At 41.5% G+C, this 14,096-nt stretch overlaps 1 protein-coding gene across 1 annotated transcript in view; it reads left to right on the top strand.

Moving 5' to 3' along the window:
* TAF3 (TATA-box binding protein associated factor 3) overlaps window positions 1-11,937 on the top strand; it is a 112,955-nt gene extending 101,018 nt beyond the window's left edge. The window contains exons 5-7 of the mRNA XM_021530948.2: window positions 4,759-5,014; window positions 8,970-9,076; window positions 9,847-11,937. Of these exons, the coding sequence (XP_021386623.1) occupies window positions 4,759-5,014; window positions 8,970-9,076; window positions 9,847-9,961 (478 nt within the window). The 3' untranslated portion in view covers window positions 9,962-11,937. The remainder of the gene's footprint in view (window positions 1-4,758; window positions 5,015-8,969; window positions 9,077-9,846) is intronic.
* The last annotated feature ends 2,159 nt before the right edge of the window (window positions 11,938-14,096 follow it).

Genomic DNA, 14,096 nt, shown 5'->3' with positions numbered 1-14,096 from the left:
AGCTAATAGATAATATGATGATTGATAATCCAAGTGAATTGCACCAGTTTCAGTTATGTCAGTGCAGTTGATTGTGTCATTTTCCTAGACACAGAGACCCATTTAGCTCCTTCTCCTTGCTTAAAAATGGGTCAAAAGAATTAGGACTTTTCAAATGTTATTTTCCTCTGAGCAGAGAAACAGCTTCTGCCTCTGAAAAACAAAGATTGCTGTGATTTTTTTACTAGATCTTTCCAAGTGCTGATAACAGCATTTCTTTAGAGCTCATTGCCCATAGCACTCATTCCACCCTGTGGCCCATATCCTGTTTTTGGAAAGACATTTCCTTCTGGTGCACATCTTTCCCCTGTGTTTAGGTGAAGCAGTCAATGGGGCTTTCTGCTGTAAGGATCAGAATGAAATCAAATAAATTACTTTCAAAAATAGGAAACCATTTCACACCTTGGAGCTTCATTTTGCTCCAGGTGTAGCATGTTACAGCTCCTGCCACTTAGAGCTGATTAGAAACTAACTGACCTGTTGCAACACTTCAAATCTTGGTAGAATTTGCACTTTGCCTGCAAGCTGACACTTGGTATTCATCCCATTTGGGTTTGGAACTATAACTGTGAACAGGGTGCTTGCTCCAGAGTGATGGTTAAAATGGGTTTTTATTCACTCTACCCTCTTGAGAAACAGAAAAACTTCAGTGAAGTTTTCCTCCTTCCCCTTGGAGCAGTGTTGGACACAGTTTTAAACCAATAGATAAGTATTGAATCTTTACTGTAAGGATGGTGAGACACTGGCACAGGTTACCCAGGGAGGTGGTGTACTCCCCGTCCCTGGAAGTGTTCAAGATCAGGTTGGATGGGGCTCTGAAAAACCTGGTCTAGAGGAAGCTGTCCCTGCCCATTGCAGAGGAGTTGGGGCTGGAAGATCTTTAAGGTCCCTTCCAATCCAATCCATCCTTTGATTCCATGAGATCTGGCTCCTCAGCTGGGATTCAGATTTTACACACTATTGTCTTGACCCCAACACAGCCTTGATGTAGTTGAGCAGAAATGGCAATGAGAATGAAGTTCTCCTATTGCATTGAAATGGTGTTAGCACTGGAAAAGATTGTGAGAAACAAAAATAACTTAAAAATGCCTTTGTCAGGAAGCTTTATGGTCTGCTCTTTCAACAAAGGGGTTATAAAAAAACAATATAGAAAAATAATTGGTAATCATGGCATTTAAGGATTTCTCTGTCCTTCTGTCCTTCCTCTTGAAATTTCACATCCCTCAGGTATTTCCCCTTTTTATTACAGTTAGATTTTTTTTTTCTTGTTTACTACCAGGCACTCTGTGACAAATCAGTGCATGTGTTCAATGATAAATACACTGAGGTTCTGGGGGCAGGACAGCTCCTGCTGGCATTTAGAAAGAAATCCAGAGTGAATTTAGGTTGGACACAACCAAATACACAGTACTTACATTAATTTAGGGGTTTTTTTTTCAAAGGGAGTGGTAACTTATAGTCACAATGATCTTATTACCACATCTATTCCAAAGGTTTTCTCACACCCCTTTATTCTGGAGGAACTGTTTTGATTCAAAAACAACTTTTAATTGACCTTTTATCTTTCAGCGTAGAATCTGTTTGTGGTACATTGCCAGGCGAGCAGCCTGCAGAGAAATTCAGTTCTTGTCTCAGGACTCTGATTGTGGTGGTGGTGGTTGATGTTCATTTATGTTTGATTTCTGCAAAAAATACTCATTTAGCCTCAGTTTTAGAGTTCTTGGATTGGTGTGGAGAAAGAGGTGAAAGTTTGTTTTCTGTAGTATTGTACTTGCAGACTAAGTGATGATTTTGGACACATGAAAACACATTTGGGAAAGAAGGTAACAATATGTGTATGTCCCAAGGAAGAGTTTAAATCCCAGCAGGACTCAGGTACCAGGAGGATCGGGGCTCTGCGGCAGTGGGAGCCGCCTACTTGCAGTGAGCTCTGTGCCTCAATTTTCCTGTCTATAAAACAGAGCTCATAAATCTTGCCATCATTTACATAGTGTTTTGATATCAGGTTTCTCTCCAAGTCTGAAGTAACAGTAATTATTAGTCGTGGGACTGCTATTTCCCTTTGATTTCTCCCCACCTCCATATTCTGTGTGTGTAGCCCCTTCTTCAGGACAGGCTAAACCACCCTCGCTGAGATTACTCCATCACCTCTAATGGTGCAGCACAAAACCATTCATTTCTCCACTCTGGAGTCTAAAGTCTCTGAACTCCATTAGCCCAAGGGAGTGGTAGGCCCAAGCGTGCTCTGAAATGCCGATCTCCTGTTTTGATAACTGAGCTCTAAAATCAAGATAAACAAGCTGCCCTATATACTGAACACGTCCTAATTGCACACTTCAGGCACGCCAGCCAATCGATGAGCGTGTGTCGCTCGCTAATGAATATTTGTAGTTTTGGAAGATTTCACATGTGGTGTTCCTTGCTGCTTCTGCAGTTATTAGCAGAGTGGCTTCGAAGACCCTGTGCAGGAGGAGAACCTGTCTTTACACCAAGAAACTCTGTAATTTAATTTCATGTGTTAGCTGGGCATGGTCGCTCTTATTCAAATTGTATTAGCTAACACCTCTTTCAAACTGTTTACACTGTGTGCAAAGTTGTGTTTAAATCCCTATTAGCTAATACATCTCCTAGTCTAGACTTGGGGATGGTTGACTCCCTGAAGAACTCCTAGCAGGACTTTGTTTACTTGCAGGAGGTAAGAGGGGGAGGCATGGAAACAAGAGGCAATGATGTTTGAACCCATACAAATTACTTTTGCTGTGCCAATATTTTGCTGTCAGTCCCTGTCTTTGCTTTTATTGTAGCTAAGGGTTTGTTTATTGAGAGATGGCTCTCCAGTCATGAGGATAACTTTGCAAACCAGGGAAGTATTGGCACCAGCCAAGGTCCTAGGCATTCAGCATTGGGAGCCAGGGCTGTCTGTGGAATGGGGAAGACACAGGAGAAGAGTCTGAGTTGGGTATGGCAAGTCTGGCAGGAGCCCCAGGAGCCACACACTGAGACTTTCACTGAACCAGAAACACATCATGAGCCAAAGAGAAAACTTCCTTGGTGAGAGATAACAGTGGGGTTTTGGATGTTCCCCACTAACAGGAGACGGAGCCTGGTTTTGATGCGTAGGTTGCTCCCAGGATGGCCTGATAGTAGAACTTCCTTCCTTCTGCAAGTCACAGACAACATAAATTAAGACTCCTGCACTTTGACTCACAGTCTAGCACTTTACTGACATGTATACAGAGCCTGAGCCCCACAGAGGTATCTGAAGCAATCCTTGGTACATATGTAGTGTGAATGTCTTCAGTGTTGCTGATGGAGGAATCATCTGTCACCTTCAGATTTCATTCTTGGATTTTCTTCTCCTGTTCATTCACAGAAGTTGTGATGCTGCAGCTGGGGGTTAGGCAGGACTACCAACCTCATTGCTCTTTTTTCCTTTTACCAAGTATGTTTTTACTATAACTTGCCATAGTTCTGATTTTGTAGTGCAAATGGCATATCTTGTGAGAAAAAACACCATTATCTCAGACAGGCATTACATACTGTAGTATTCCCAGCCTTTCTCAAATGGTAACTCGGAATTTTATTGACTTGAAATTCAGAAAATGTCTCCATATAATAATACTGCCATTGGAGTTGCAATAAACTCTAAAGTTGAACTTAGAGTTCCCATTGACAGTGGAGCCACACATTCCTGGTTCTCAGGAGTTGTTGCAATTTGATTTTTGTCATGATTTCTCTATTGATGTCTCAGTTTTTTACTTTCTTAAATGATCCTTGTCCCTGGGATGTCTAATCTTTCTTCCAATCACCCTCTTCGTACACATCATGAATCAATCACACTCCCACAGGTACCATTCAAATAGAAATAAATTAGTTAAATGATTTATGAAAATGTGGTCAAACAAATCAACCTATTATGAGTTTTGTTTGAGGTTTTGGTTGTTTTTTGAGTTGTTTTTGTTCTGTTTTTTTAATATCCTTTTCCTTCTCTTTATGTTTCTAACCTGGAGCTTTGTAGTTAGGGCTTTTTCTGGCTTGTCTCTGAAATTGCATGCACATCAATAATACTGTGCATCAACAGTCATTAATAAAGGCTGGGTCCTCTATGTATCCCCCTTCCTGGGCAAGATTGTGCTATACAGTGTATTTACTAGAGCTACATCCTGTCTACTTCAGCTACTCGAGTAAGTAGCAATATTTTAACTGCTGAGTGTATAGTGTGCGTCATTTATTTGTCCTGACTAGATCCACTGCTGATTCCATAAACATTTGGGGAAAGAAATACCAAACTAGCAAATATTTGCAGAACCCCCTAATATAGGATCTTAACAGGATGATATCGTCTCTCAGGTTGAAGATTAAAATCAGTGCTGTTCACAGCTGATTAACTTTCCTTTCTAATATTTCCCACAAATTGAGCTAATGCAATAAAACTTAATGAAACAAGGTTTAGTAAAGCCACAGAGAATGTTTATACGACAGTGAGGTCCAGACTGGCTCAGGGTGTCCTGGCATTCACTTTGTAATGGCTCTGTGCTTTATCCTGTAAATGGATGGGTGCAGCAATGACAACAGTGCTTCTGTGGGCTTGAAACAACCTCTTTGGTGACTCCAGGGTGACGTGAATTAGCTGCTCTATATTTTTTTTCTCTCTAATGGGTGATCAGTTGTTGCTTTCTCTCCCATCAGCTCTAACAATTCTCAATATTGGTCCTACAGAGTCATCAGCAAAGTGGTGTCAGCTCCAGAGGCCAAACCTTCCACTCCTGCGGCGCGGCCCAAAACACCTCCGCCTGTGCCGTCACCGGTGCCAGCTCCCGTGCACGTCACCCCTCCTCCAGCTCCAGCTCCTCCTCCTCCACAGGCCACCATCTCTCCAGTCCTGATCCCACCACCCTCCCCAGCCGTGGCAGCAGCTGGAGGCTCCAAAGCTCCTGTTCGGAGCGTGGTGACCGAGACCGTCAGTACTTACGTGGTAGGTAACACGTGCTGTGCTCTGTCCCAGTGCCAGGGGCATTCCTCCCTGGAATTGGTGAGCTCCTGGCTGGCTCATCATCTCAAACTGATGGTTCCTGGATTCCTGATGTTGCTCTCTGTTAAACTGCTGTTTATCCAGCCCTTATTTCCACACCTGTATTTTGAGGTGTTAATAACTTAATTGAAACACTACGACTTAGACTGAATTTTTCATTGGTTTCCAGTTCCAAATTTAAGTTCCTTCTAACTAGTCCAGTTATATCCCATATGATATTTTCTGCTAGCTGAGCTAGAGCACTTATTTTTGGAGTTGGAGGTTTTTTATAGGTGCTTTCAAAAGTGCTGAATTGAAACCTCAAATGTCAGACTCACCATAGATTTTGCTGTCAGTCAGGTAAAGTACAAAACCCTCATACAACATCAAGAACTTGACTTAGCCCTCATTTGAAATGTGTAGAGTCCACTAATCTCTTTCCTGGTTTCCTCGACATACAGAAATTGCAATGTTTGTGCACCTCAGAAGTCTGTAGATTGTTCATTGGTCTACACTTCATTTGTGTGTTTGACACATGCTCTGAACTTGGCCTGTGTCTGGCAGCATTCTTCATTCTTTTAGAAAAGTCTCTTGAGTAGCATGGTGTAGGAACTGCATTCCCTAAAAGAATGTGGATATATGTCTGGGTAGGACAAGGCTTGCTGTGCTGCTGAGAATTTCTGCTTTAAATGCTGTGTGAAATGAAGTCCTGAGCATTCCTGATGCTTGAAAAGTAACACAAGGGTAGCAGTGTTTTTATCCTCCCTGTCCTGGCTGAATTCCAGCTTGATTGGTGACACCTTGCTTAGCTGCAGTTTAAAAATCTCACAATTTAAAACCTAAAGCTTACTTTTATTACTGAGTTTGCCATGCTTGAATTGCAATGTATGCATGATTTTTTTTTATTTTTATGATTCTTGTTTTGGTATTGATTTCTAATATGAATCCACCCTGCATTTCTAATGAAAAGGTGCTTCCCTGATGGACTTAAACTGCTGTATCATGTTACTGGTCTCTATTTAAACAGCTGCTACATTTCACTCCTGAGTTAGTTACAGCACTGGACAACGTCACACAGGCTCTGCATATCTTTAGGGTGCAGGACACAGCCTCACCTTTGGTATCACAGGTGTAAACCCACAGTCACTCTTATTATTACAGTCACTAGTATTATTGTCATTATTATTATTACAGTAGTTCCCAAAGGTTTCAAAATTTACTTTAAGGGAGAATCGCTTCCTAAATGCTCTACTACATCCCATTTTTTTCTGTAACTATGAAAATAAATTATTGAGAAATTATGTTAGTTTAAAAAAAAAAACCTAGCACTTTGCCAAGATACTTCCAGTGGTAACACACTTAGCACCTTTATGGAGAACTCAGAGGATATGGAGGCTCCAGGTCATTTTTGCTTTTCACAGAATAGTTTGGGTTGGAAGGAACTTTAAAGACCATCTTGATCCAACCCCTCTGCCACAGTCAGGGACACCTTCCACTCAGCCAGATTATTCAGAGCCCCACCAATCTGGCCTTGAACAGTTCCAGGGATAGGAAGTGCATCACCTCCTGAACAAGCTGTATGGTTTCTCACCACCCTTACTGTAAATATTTTTTTTCCTAATATGCAATCTAAACCTACCTCCCTTCAACTTAAGACCATTCCCTCTTGTCCTATCACTCCAGACCCTTGTGAAAATGATGTTTTACAACATTATAGTTGGAACCAAGGCTCTACTGCATTAGGTGCAGTATGTGCACATGCAGGGAGACACCTGATGTGACAGATTTGTAAGTCAAAATGTTCAGAGAGAGGTTGGGAGAGAAGAGAATTATTAATAACTATTAGCCTGTTGTATGAAGGAAATACAGGAGACAAAATCATTTTCTTCAGATCACATGGGAAAGCTGTTCTAGAGATAAGAGTGGAACCAGTGTGACAGAGGTGCCCAACTCCCTTCTGCAGGGGAGGAGAGTGATTTTATAGTTCAAAAAAGGAAGGATACACATCTCCCTGTTGGATAGCATCTCAGTCCATGTTCTCTGCCCATGAGTTCTCAGTGGTTTGTACTAACACAGCAATCAGCAATCCCACTCTGTGCCTCCTTGCATGACCCTTGGCTCATTGAGGAATGAGAAGTTATGCAATATTTTTAATAACCTTATTCAGCGGCCCAAGTTCTTGTTTAACAAACAGGCAGAGGTTTCTGTGATTATAGACCACCCTGCCCCTCTCCTGCCCCTGAGAGCCTGAGGCAGGCATTCTGCAGGGGAAAAAAATACCTGAAAAACTAAGTTTGGAAAAGTTAGGGTGTCTCTTTAGTGATGGGGCAACATCTGGCAGTGCTCCCTACACCTGGCTGGGCCAGTGCCCAAAACAGGCAGCACCAGAAATGAGGTGCCCGTGCTGGGGGATGATTGGGGTGGAGCCAGGTGTTCAGGCAGGTTTTGTAGCCCTCAGCCCAACATCCCACAGCATCCTTTCTCTGCAGCACCATGGCACAGCATCCCCTCTCTTCCCAGCAGGGCTATCCCACCAAAATGCCTCTGCACCTCTTCACTCTGAGCCGAGACACTTCACCTGGGGAGCAGATGCTTCTCTAGCAACTTAAAATGACTTTGCAGATGTGAGATTAGATGGTAGATAGGAATGATTATTGCAATCAGTCAGCTTGGAAATTGAGTTAATTTTATGATAGTGCCTATTCTGTATCTCTGTTGGGAAGGGGATTATTCTCTGGTAACTATTCCTGGGACTTGTATTTTTGAGTTTTAAACCACAAAAACATTCAGGGCTTTAAGAAGAATCGGGGAAGAGTGATGTGTTGGTTGCAGCTCTGGTACATTCCTATTGATTTTTCAGGAAGTGGTGTAAGATGTACAGACCACCGTGTTGTAGTGGCTTGTTTCTTTTTTTTTTTTTTTTTTTTTTTTACTAAGAACATTTGGGGCTTTTCATCTGCTACTTTTTAATATTGTGTTTGTAAGCTGTACAGATAGCAAAAAGTTATTGCCTGAGATATGTGTAAATGCACAAAAGCTGAGAACAAAACAGTTTCTGCTTTTGAGATTCAGCGATAATGTGCAAATCTTCATAAAGGAGTGATGGAGTCAGGGTAATGCCCCAGACATTTTGTACTTTGTATTGTTAATTGCACTCCTTTAGGTGGATTCTGTGACATTTTGCGTGTATGTTTTTAGCAAAGAGCTGTTCAAGAACCACTGGAAATCTAAAAATACAAACAAATGGTCAAGCAGGATATAAACATTAAAAAAATGCATATGATGAACCCGGTGAGCAGCTGCCCACTACTGTAAATGATCTGCCTTTCTTGTTTCATTTACCCTTTAGTAAATTGTACTGCGACATAAATGTCATAAGGGGAATGGAAAGTTACTCAGTAACAACTTTTTTTATATCCTGATCTTATCAGCTCGTTGGAGTTGAAGACTTTGGCTAATAAGTAATGCAGCAATATATACACACGGTGCTGTATATTTTACATGCACATAAGAACTGTTATCTTACACAGGAGGCTGCCGTGGCTCCTGCTTGCCATTAACAGGGTCGAATTTTAAAAGTATAGACAGAGAGGGAATTGTGTCCTTAAGCCCTGGCTCTGTGTGTGAATGCCTGTGCTTAGGTTGGGTGGTGTAACTGGCTTTACTGGTTTACAGGACAGTGTAGGAAAATACATGATTTTGTCGTCATGAGCAGTGTAGAAAAATCAATTAAGACGTAACACGGAGCTCTCATGATCAGAGAATTCACACATAACAACAGGAGCTGCTGAATGGCTTAGCCAGATAAGCAAGAAACCTTTTTTTGTTGGTTTTTCTTTTTTTTTTTTTTTTTTTAATGTCAATTTTCCTGCCTGTTTAGCCCTGAAAACCAGCTAACTTTGCTTTTTCTTTGCACCAGATCCGAGACGAGTGGGGTAACCAGATCTGGATCTGTCCTGGCTGTAACAAGCCAGATGATGGCAGTCCAATGATAGGTTGTGATGACTGCGATGATTGGTATCACTGGTAAGTTCCTCTCATCCATCCTGCTCTGCCAGTGCCTGGCAGATTGGGGCTATATTATTAAAAAACCTTTTTTTTTCCTAATAGTTCATGACGTTGGGAATATATTTAAATAGCTTTACTGTGTCCAATTTAATAATCTGGAAGATATTTTTATCTCTGTTGCTCTGAAATTTGAAAAGGCAGATTTTAAGCTGTGAAGGAGAGTTACTTTTTAATTAATGGGCATTGGCGATAACGGTTGTTTTTGAAACTGCTGGGAAATATTGCTGATTCCGGTAATTTTGTGAGAACTACAGGATTATGAGCACAGTGTATACAGATAGACAGTTCAAATTATGAAGCATTGTATGAACAGTAATATAAATGTCAGCTCTTATAAAAAGGTTAGGGGAAATTAATCACTTTTTAGGCAATTTTTTTTTAAAGCTACATAAAATCATAAGGGTTTTTGCAGATGTGTTAAAGAAGCATTTGAAATTATTTTAAATCTAGTATATTACACCTGAAAGTGCACTCATATTTTCTACTAAAATAACACTTTTTATCTGAGTATCCTTTTGATATTTCTCCTTTGTTTCAAAGCAAGAGTTCTTAGGTTTCGATCATTGTTTTTTAGGTTTTGATCATTATATTTGTTAAGATAATGATAATTGCTGTATTAATTCAAAGGCCAGATCCTGTCTCCCGCTGGAAAGTTGCATTTTTTAGAGTAAGAAACAAAAGCACTGTTACTCCACTGAGATGATGTGATATTTCCCTGTCCTTCGCAGGCCTTGCGTTGGGCTTACGGCCGCACCCCCAGAAGAGATGCAGTGGTTCTGCTCCAAGTGTGCCAACAAAAGGAAGGATAAAAAACACAAGAAGAGGAAGCACAGGGCGCACTGAAGGCTTGGCAGGGACTGAAACCGTGCGGTCACCGCGGCGCCTCCTGCCCGACTCGGCTGCAGGAGGGATCCACCCTGCCCGCGGCCGCCAGGGCCCTTGGCGGCTCTGCGGTGGCTCGGGGCCGAGGGGATGCCCTTGGTGGGGCTGTTGGGTCTCACAGACCGTCCGAGCCCAGGGCTTTGGATTTTGGTACATTCTGATGCTGTTTCTTTCCCCTGGCAAGGGGAGTTTGCACAGAGCGCCGTGAAGGCTTCGGTGCTTCCTGGGACCGCTCCCGCTCCTGTGGCTCGGCAGCAACGCGGATGAATGTTGTAAATACAGATATCTGTCCTATTCTTTCTCCATTTGTTCTTAATCCCTCTTGAACCTTTGCAGTAAGGTGCTGAGAGGAGGAGAAAATGTAAATTGCAGTAAGTTGTAAACTGAGACAACCTTCTGGAATGATTTCTGTAGTCTGGATACAGTTCAGCCTCGACTCTTGCTGAGCCAGATAATCATAATGTGGAAATAAAAAGTGGCTGGTAAATATTTTTGTGACAAGAATATATGAAGCTTTTTTCCTTGATTTTTAGTACTAACATAAAATAAACATGTTCAAGCTTTTGTGATATATCTTCTATTTTTTAAGAAAAAAAGTTTCTATTGTGTCAATTTTTTTCTTCCGTGTGAATTTCTTTTAGTGGACCTGTAATATATTTTATACTTTGATTTTTTGTTGTTTTTTTTTTTTTTAAGTCTTTGTCAACATAACTTCTCATTGCTTGTACATTTCATCAGTGTGTAAAAACACTTCCCATTAAAAGATTTTCACACGTGTAAATAGCTGATATTTATAAAGTAATTTTTTTTAATTATTTTTTAGGGCTTGAGGATTTTTGTTGTCGTTTGCCCGAGAATTCAAACCTAGCAGCTACTAAAAGCCCGTGTGACAAACGCCTGTCCTCATGGCTGTGAGGGATTGGTGAGCTCTGCCCCAGCTGTGCGTGCACGAGGAGGTGGCCAGCACCATAATTAGGCCTTGATTCAGATACTTAAACATGTGGTAACTTCTTAAGAAGTGAGTAATCCTATTGCCTTCAAGGAGCCTGTTCCCACACTTGGTTATACATGTGCTTAAATGCCTTCTGAATTGGGAGCTTAGGCCAGGGGGGCTCTGCACTTCTGGTGGCAGCTACAGCATTTTAATCTGTAGCTGGAAATGTCTTTTTTCCCCCTTTTTATCTCCTTTTTTTTTTTTTTTAACAAGTGGTTAGTGACTTTGCCAAAAGCATTGTATTTAGGTAGAGGAGATGCAGGTGTGTTCCTCTGCTTTGTATATCCCCTTGGAAAGACCAGTAAACTGGATCCCAGTCACATTCCCCGTTGAAAATGTTGGGGGGAAGGTGCAAAGAAACTGAAATAAAAGTGTTAGATATTGTAGTGCAATGGGTCTCAGAGCTAAGTAAGAATAAATCTTGAAAACAATTTATGCCTTTTGTTTTCTAATCAATTTTAGATTGCATTGGTTAATTTGGGGATATTTGTATTTTAAACCAATGCAGTGAGAACGTCTGATGTTGGAGAAATATGACCCTTTAGCCTGTTGTGCAGATATTAAGAGTTATTTTTTAAATGCATCCAAATTGATACTAATGAGAGTGAATTAGTCATGTTTTCAAAAGTACCAGTCTAGTTAGGGAAATGAGGCTTTGCTGATAGAACTGTTAAATTGCAAATCAGTGGAGATATGGTTGAAATTGGTTTATTAAAAGTGCACTGTTACCTGCTTTGTTCAATGCCATCTCGTTTATATTCCGTCCCTGTTAATTACCAGTTGAGAAAGTTCTTGGGTTTGATTTTTTATTCTATTTTATTTTGAATTGTTGGATGTTGCAATGCTGATTTTTGGTTTTTTCCACATGTAATGTGCAGACATACAAAATACGCCGTCTTTGGTCATTTCTGGTTGCAATAATAAAGAAATTAGCTTTTGATAAGTTGTTTATGCATTTCCTCCTCCTCTCCATGAGTCAGACCTTCTCACATTTAATCAGCTGAATTACTCAGGATGCCATGGGAGGGCTGAACTTACCCTGTTCGATGGCTGTTCAGCTCTTTCTCTACATGCTTGGCCTTGCTGCTGCTGGGTTGATTTCCTAATCTGGCTTTTATGATTTTATAAATTACCCCTGTGGCAATAAAACCAAAGCATCATTTTCAGGAGGCTTGTGTGGCTGAGGGGATTAGTAACGGGAGAAGGGGCCCTTCACCTCTGGGTCATCAGTTTGAAGCCACGCTTGGTGCTGAGCCTGCCTCCCTTTCACTTATGCTGCTGTGGATCAGGAATCAGTGGCATAAATGAATAATCATTCCAGAAATGGTTATGCCTGGACCTTCTTTACAACCCCTGGCACTGAGCAAGCCCAGCTCCTTCCCCAGACCTTTGTATTTGCTGCTGGCAACTTCACAGGTTGGGTGTCTTCTCCATAAACTTGGTGTATGGAAAGTGAGGGAGCAGCTGGGACTGCTCCCTAGAGTCACTGCTTGATTTTGGGGTTGGGCTATGAGTCCTTTTATGATTTGTGTTTTGGGCACCGCCATCCATGAGTAGGGGACACAGTGAGTGGGCTGCAGGTTGGTTTGCTCACTGCATGTCATGGGAGAGCCACCACCAAGCCTTGAATGGTTTTCCTGCCTTGAAATGCAGCTTCATCAAGAGAAGCATCAGTATGGGGCACTGCATCTGGGTGGTTGGAGTAAAACTGGTGTGGAGTTTAGAAAGTAAAGAATTAAAGAGTTTTCAGTGAGGAGACAACTCACCATCTGCTGCACTATAAAGAGTAGACAGGTACAATTTTCCTCCTTTATGGATGTACTGTGTGTAGTGGATTTAAGGAGGACAGTGAGGATGGGTCGTAAATATTCAAGAAAAGAGCACAAAAACTATTCCGTGAGAAAAGCTTGTTGAATCCTGCTGTTACTCTGGGGCCAGATTTTTATCTGGAGTCAGCTGGGAGTCAGTTGGAGCTGTGTCAGTTTACAGCAGCCCAGGAGCTGCCCACTCACACAGCCAGTGTTGGGGCTGGGGAGCAGCTCTATTTGGGGAGATTTTCATCCTTTTTATCTTTTTCATCCTTTTTACCCAGGGTAGCCTGTGCCTGTGGGTCGCTGTGCTGGGTGCTGGCTGTGAAGCAGGTTAGTCATTAGGCAAATTTGCAGCTTGGTAATGAGTTTTGCATCCAGAAAAAAATATGGAGTTGATATCGAGACAGTAAACACAAAGCTCAGATTTGGAAGAAACTATCCTGACTACTCATTTTTATTGGAGGACATAGATAAAAAGCAGAGAGCATCCATCCCTGAAGTAATGGGAATGCCCTTTTCCCAAGATAATCTTCCTTTGGGGCTATATGTTGTGCTCAGAGCATCATTTCTCTGCTTGACAAGGTGTTTCTCTTCTGAAGGTGTCCACAGCTAAGTACAGTGAGGATCTTTATGCTCTGCAACTGATTTGTGATTCCAAGTGTCCTGGAAGAGAAAGGGAATTAAAAAAAAAAAAAAAAAACAACAAATCAGAGGGTATCAGAGCCTGCTGACTTTGTCTGGGCTTTACAGAGATAAAATATAGTGTATTACTTCACTGTATCACCTAAACCTTCTTTGTTCTCCTTTCAATAGGACGATTAAACAAAGACCTACTAACCAAATTAAAGTATAAAATGAACGCTGAGATATGGAAACCTTGCCAGGAAGAATGTTAATGAATGAAGTTCACTAAAGGCATGCTGGCTAAGTTTTCAATACAAATAGTTTTATGGCCAATCTCTTTAGATCATAGCAGTTTTCTTTAGAAGTTTTAAGTCTCAAAAGTAGATGAGTTTCCTTCACTGGGGAATGAATTAGATAATGCTCTGAATAAACTCCCTCTTTGCCGTCTTGTCAGTCATGCTGCTTAGGAAACTCGCCCTTTCTTCTGGGGACTTTTGGATCAGCTGTAACCTCCAAAGTAGAAAGCTCCTATTAATCCATGTGTGCTGTATGGCAGAGGAGGCTGTAACGGGAGATTTACAGCCAGCAAACAGCTCGTACCTGCCTCTTGTGAGCAGAAACCTTTAATAGTGAGCTGTGGCAGCTGAGCCAAGGGTGCTTTCCCTTC

Source organism: Lonchura striata, chromosome 5 (genome assembly GCF_046129695.1).
Source record: "Lonchura striata isolate bLonStr1 chromosome 5, bLonStr1.mat, whole genome shotgun sequence".
Classification (NCBI taxonomy): Eukaryota; Metazoa; Chordata; class Aves; order Passeriformes; family Estrildidae; genus Lonchura; species Lonchura striata.
The sequence above is the reverse complement of the archived record's forward strand: the minus strand, read 5'-3'. Positions and strand labels throughout refer to the sequence as shown.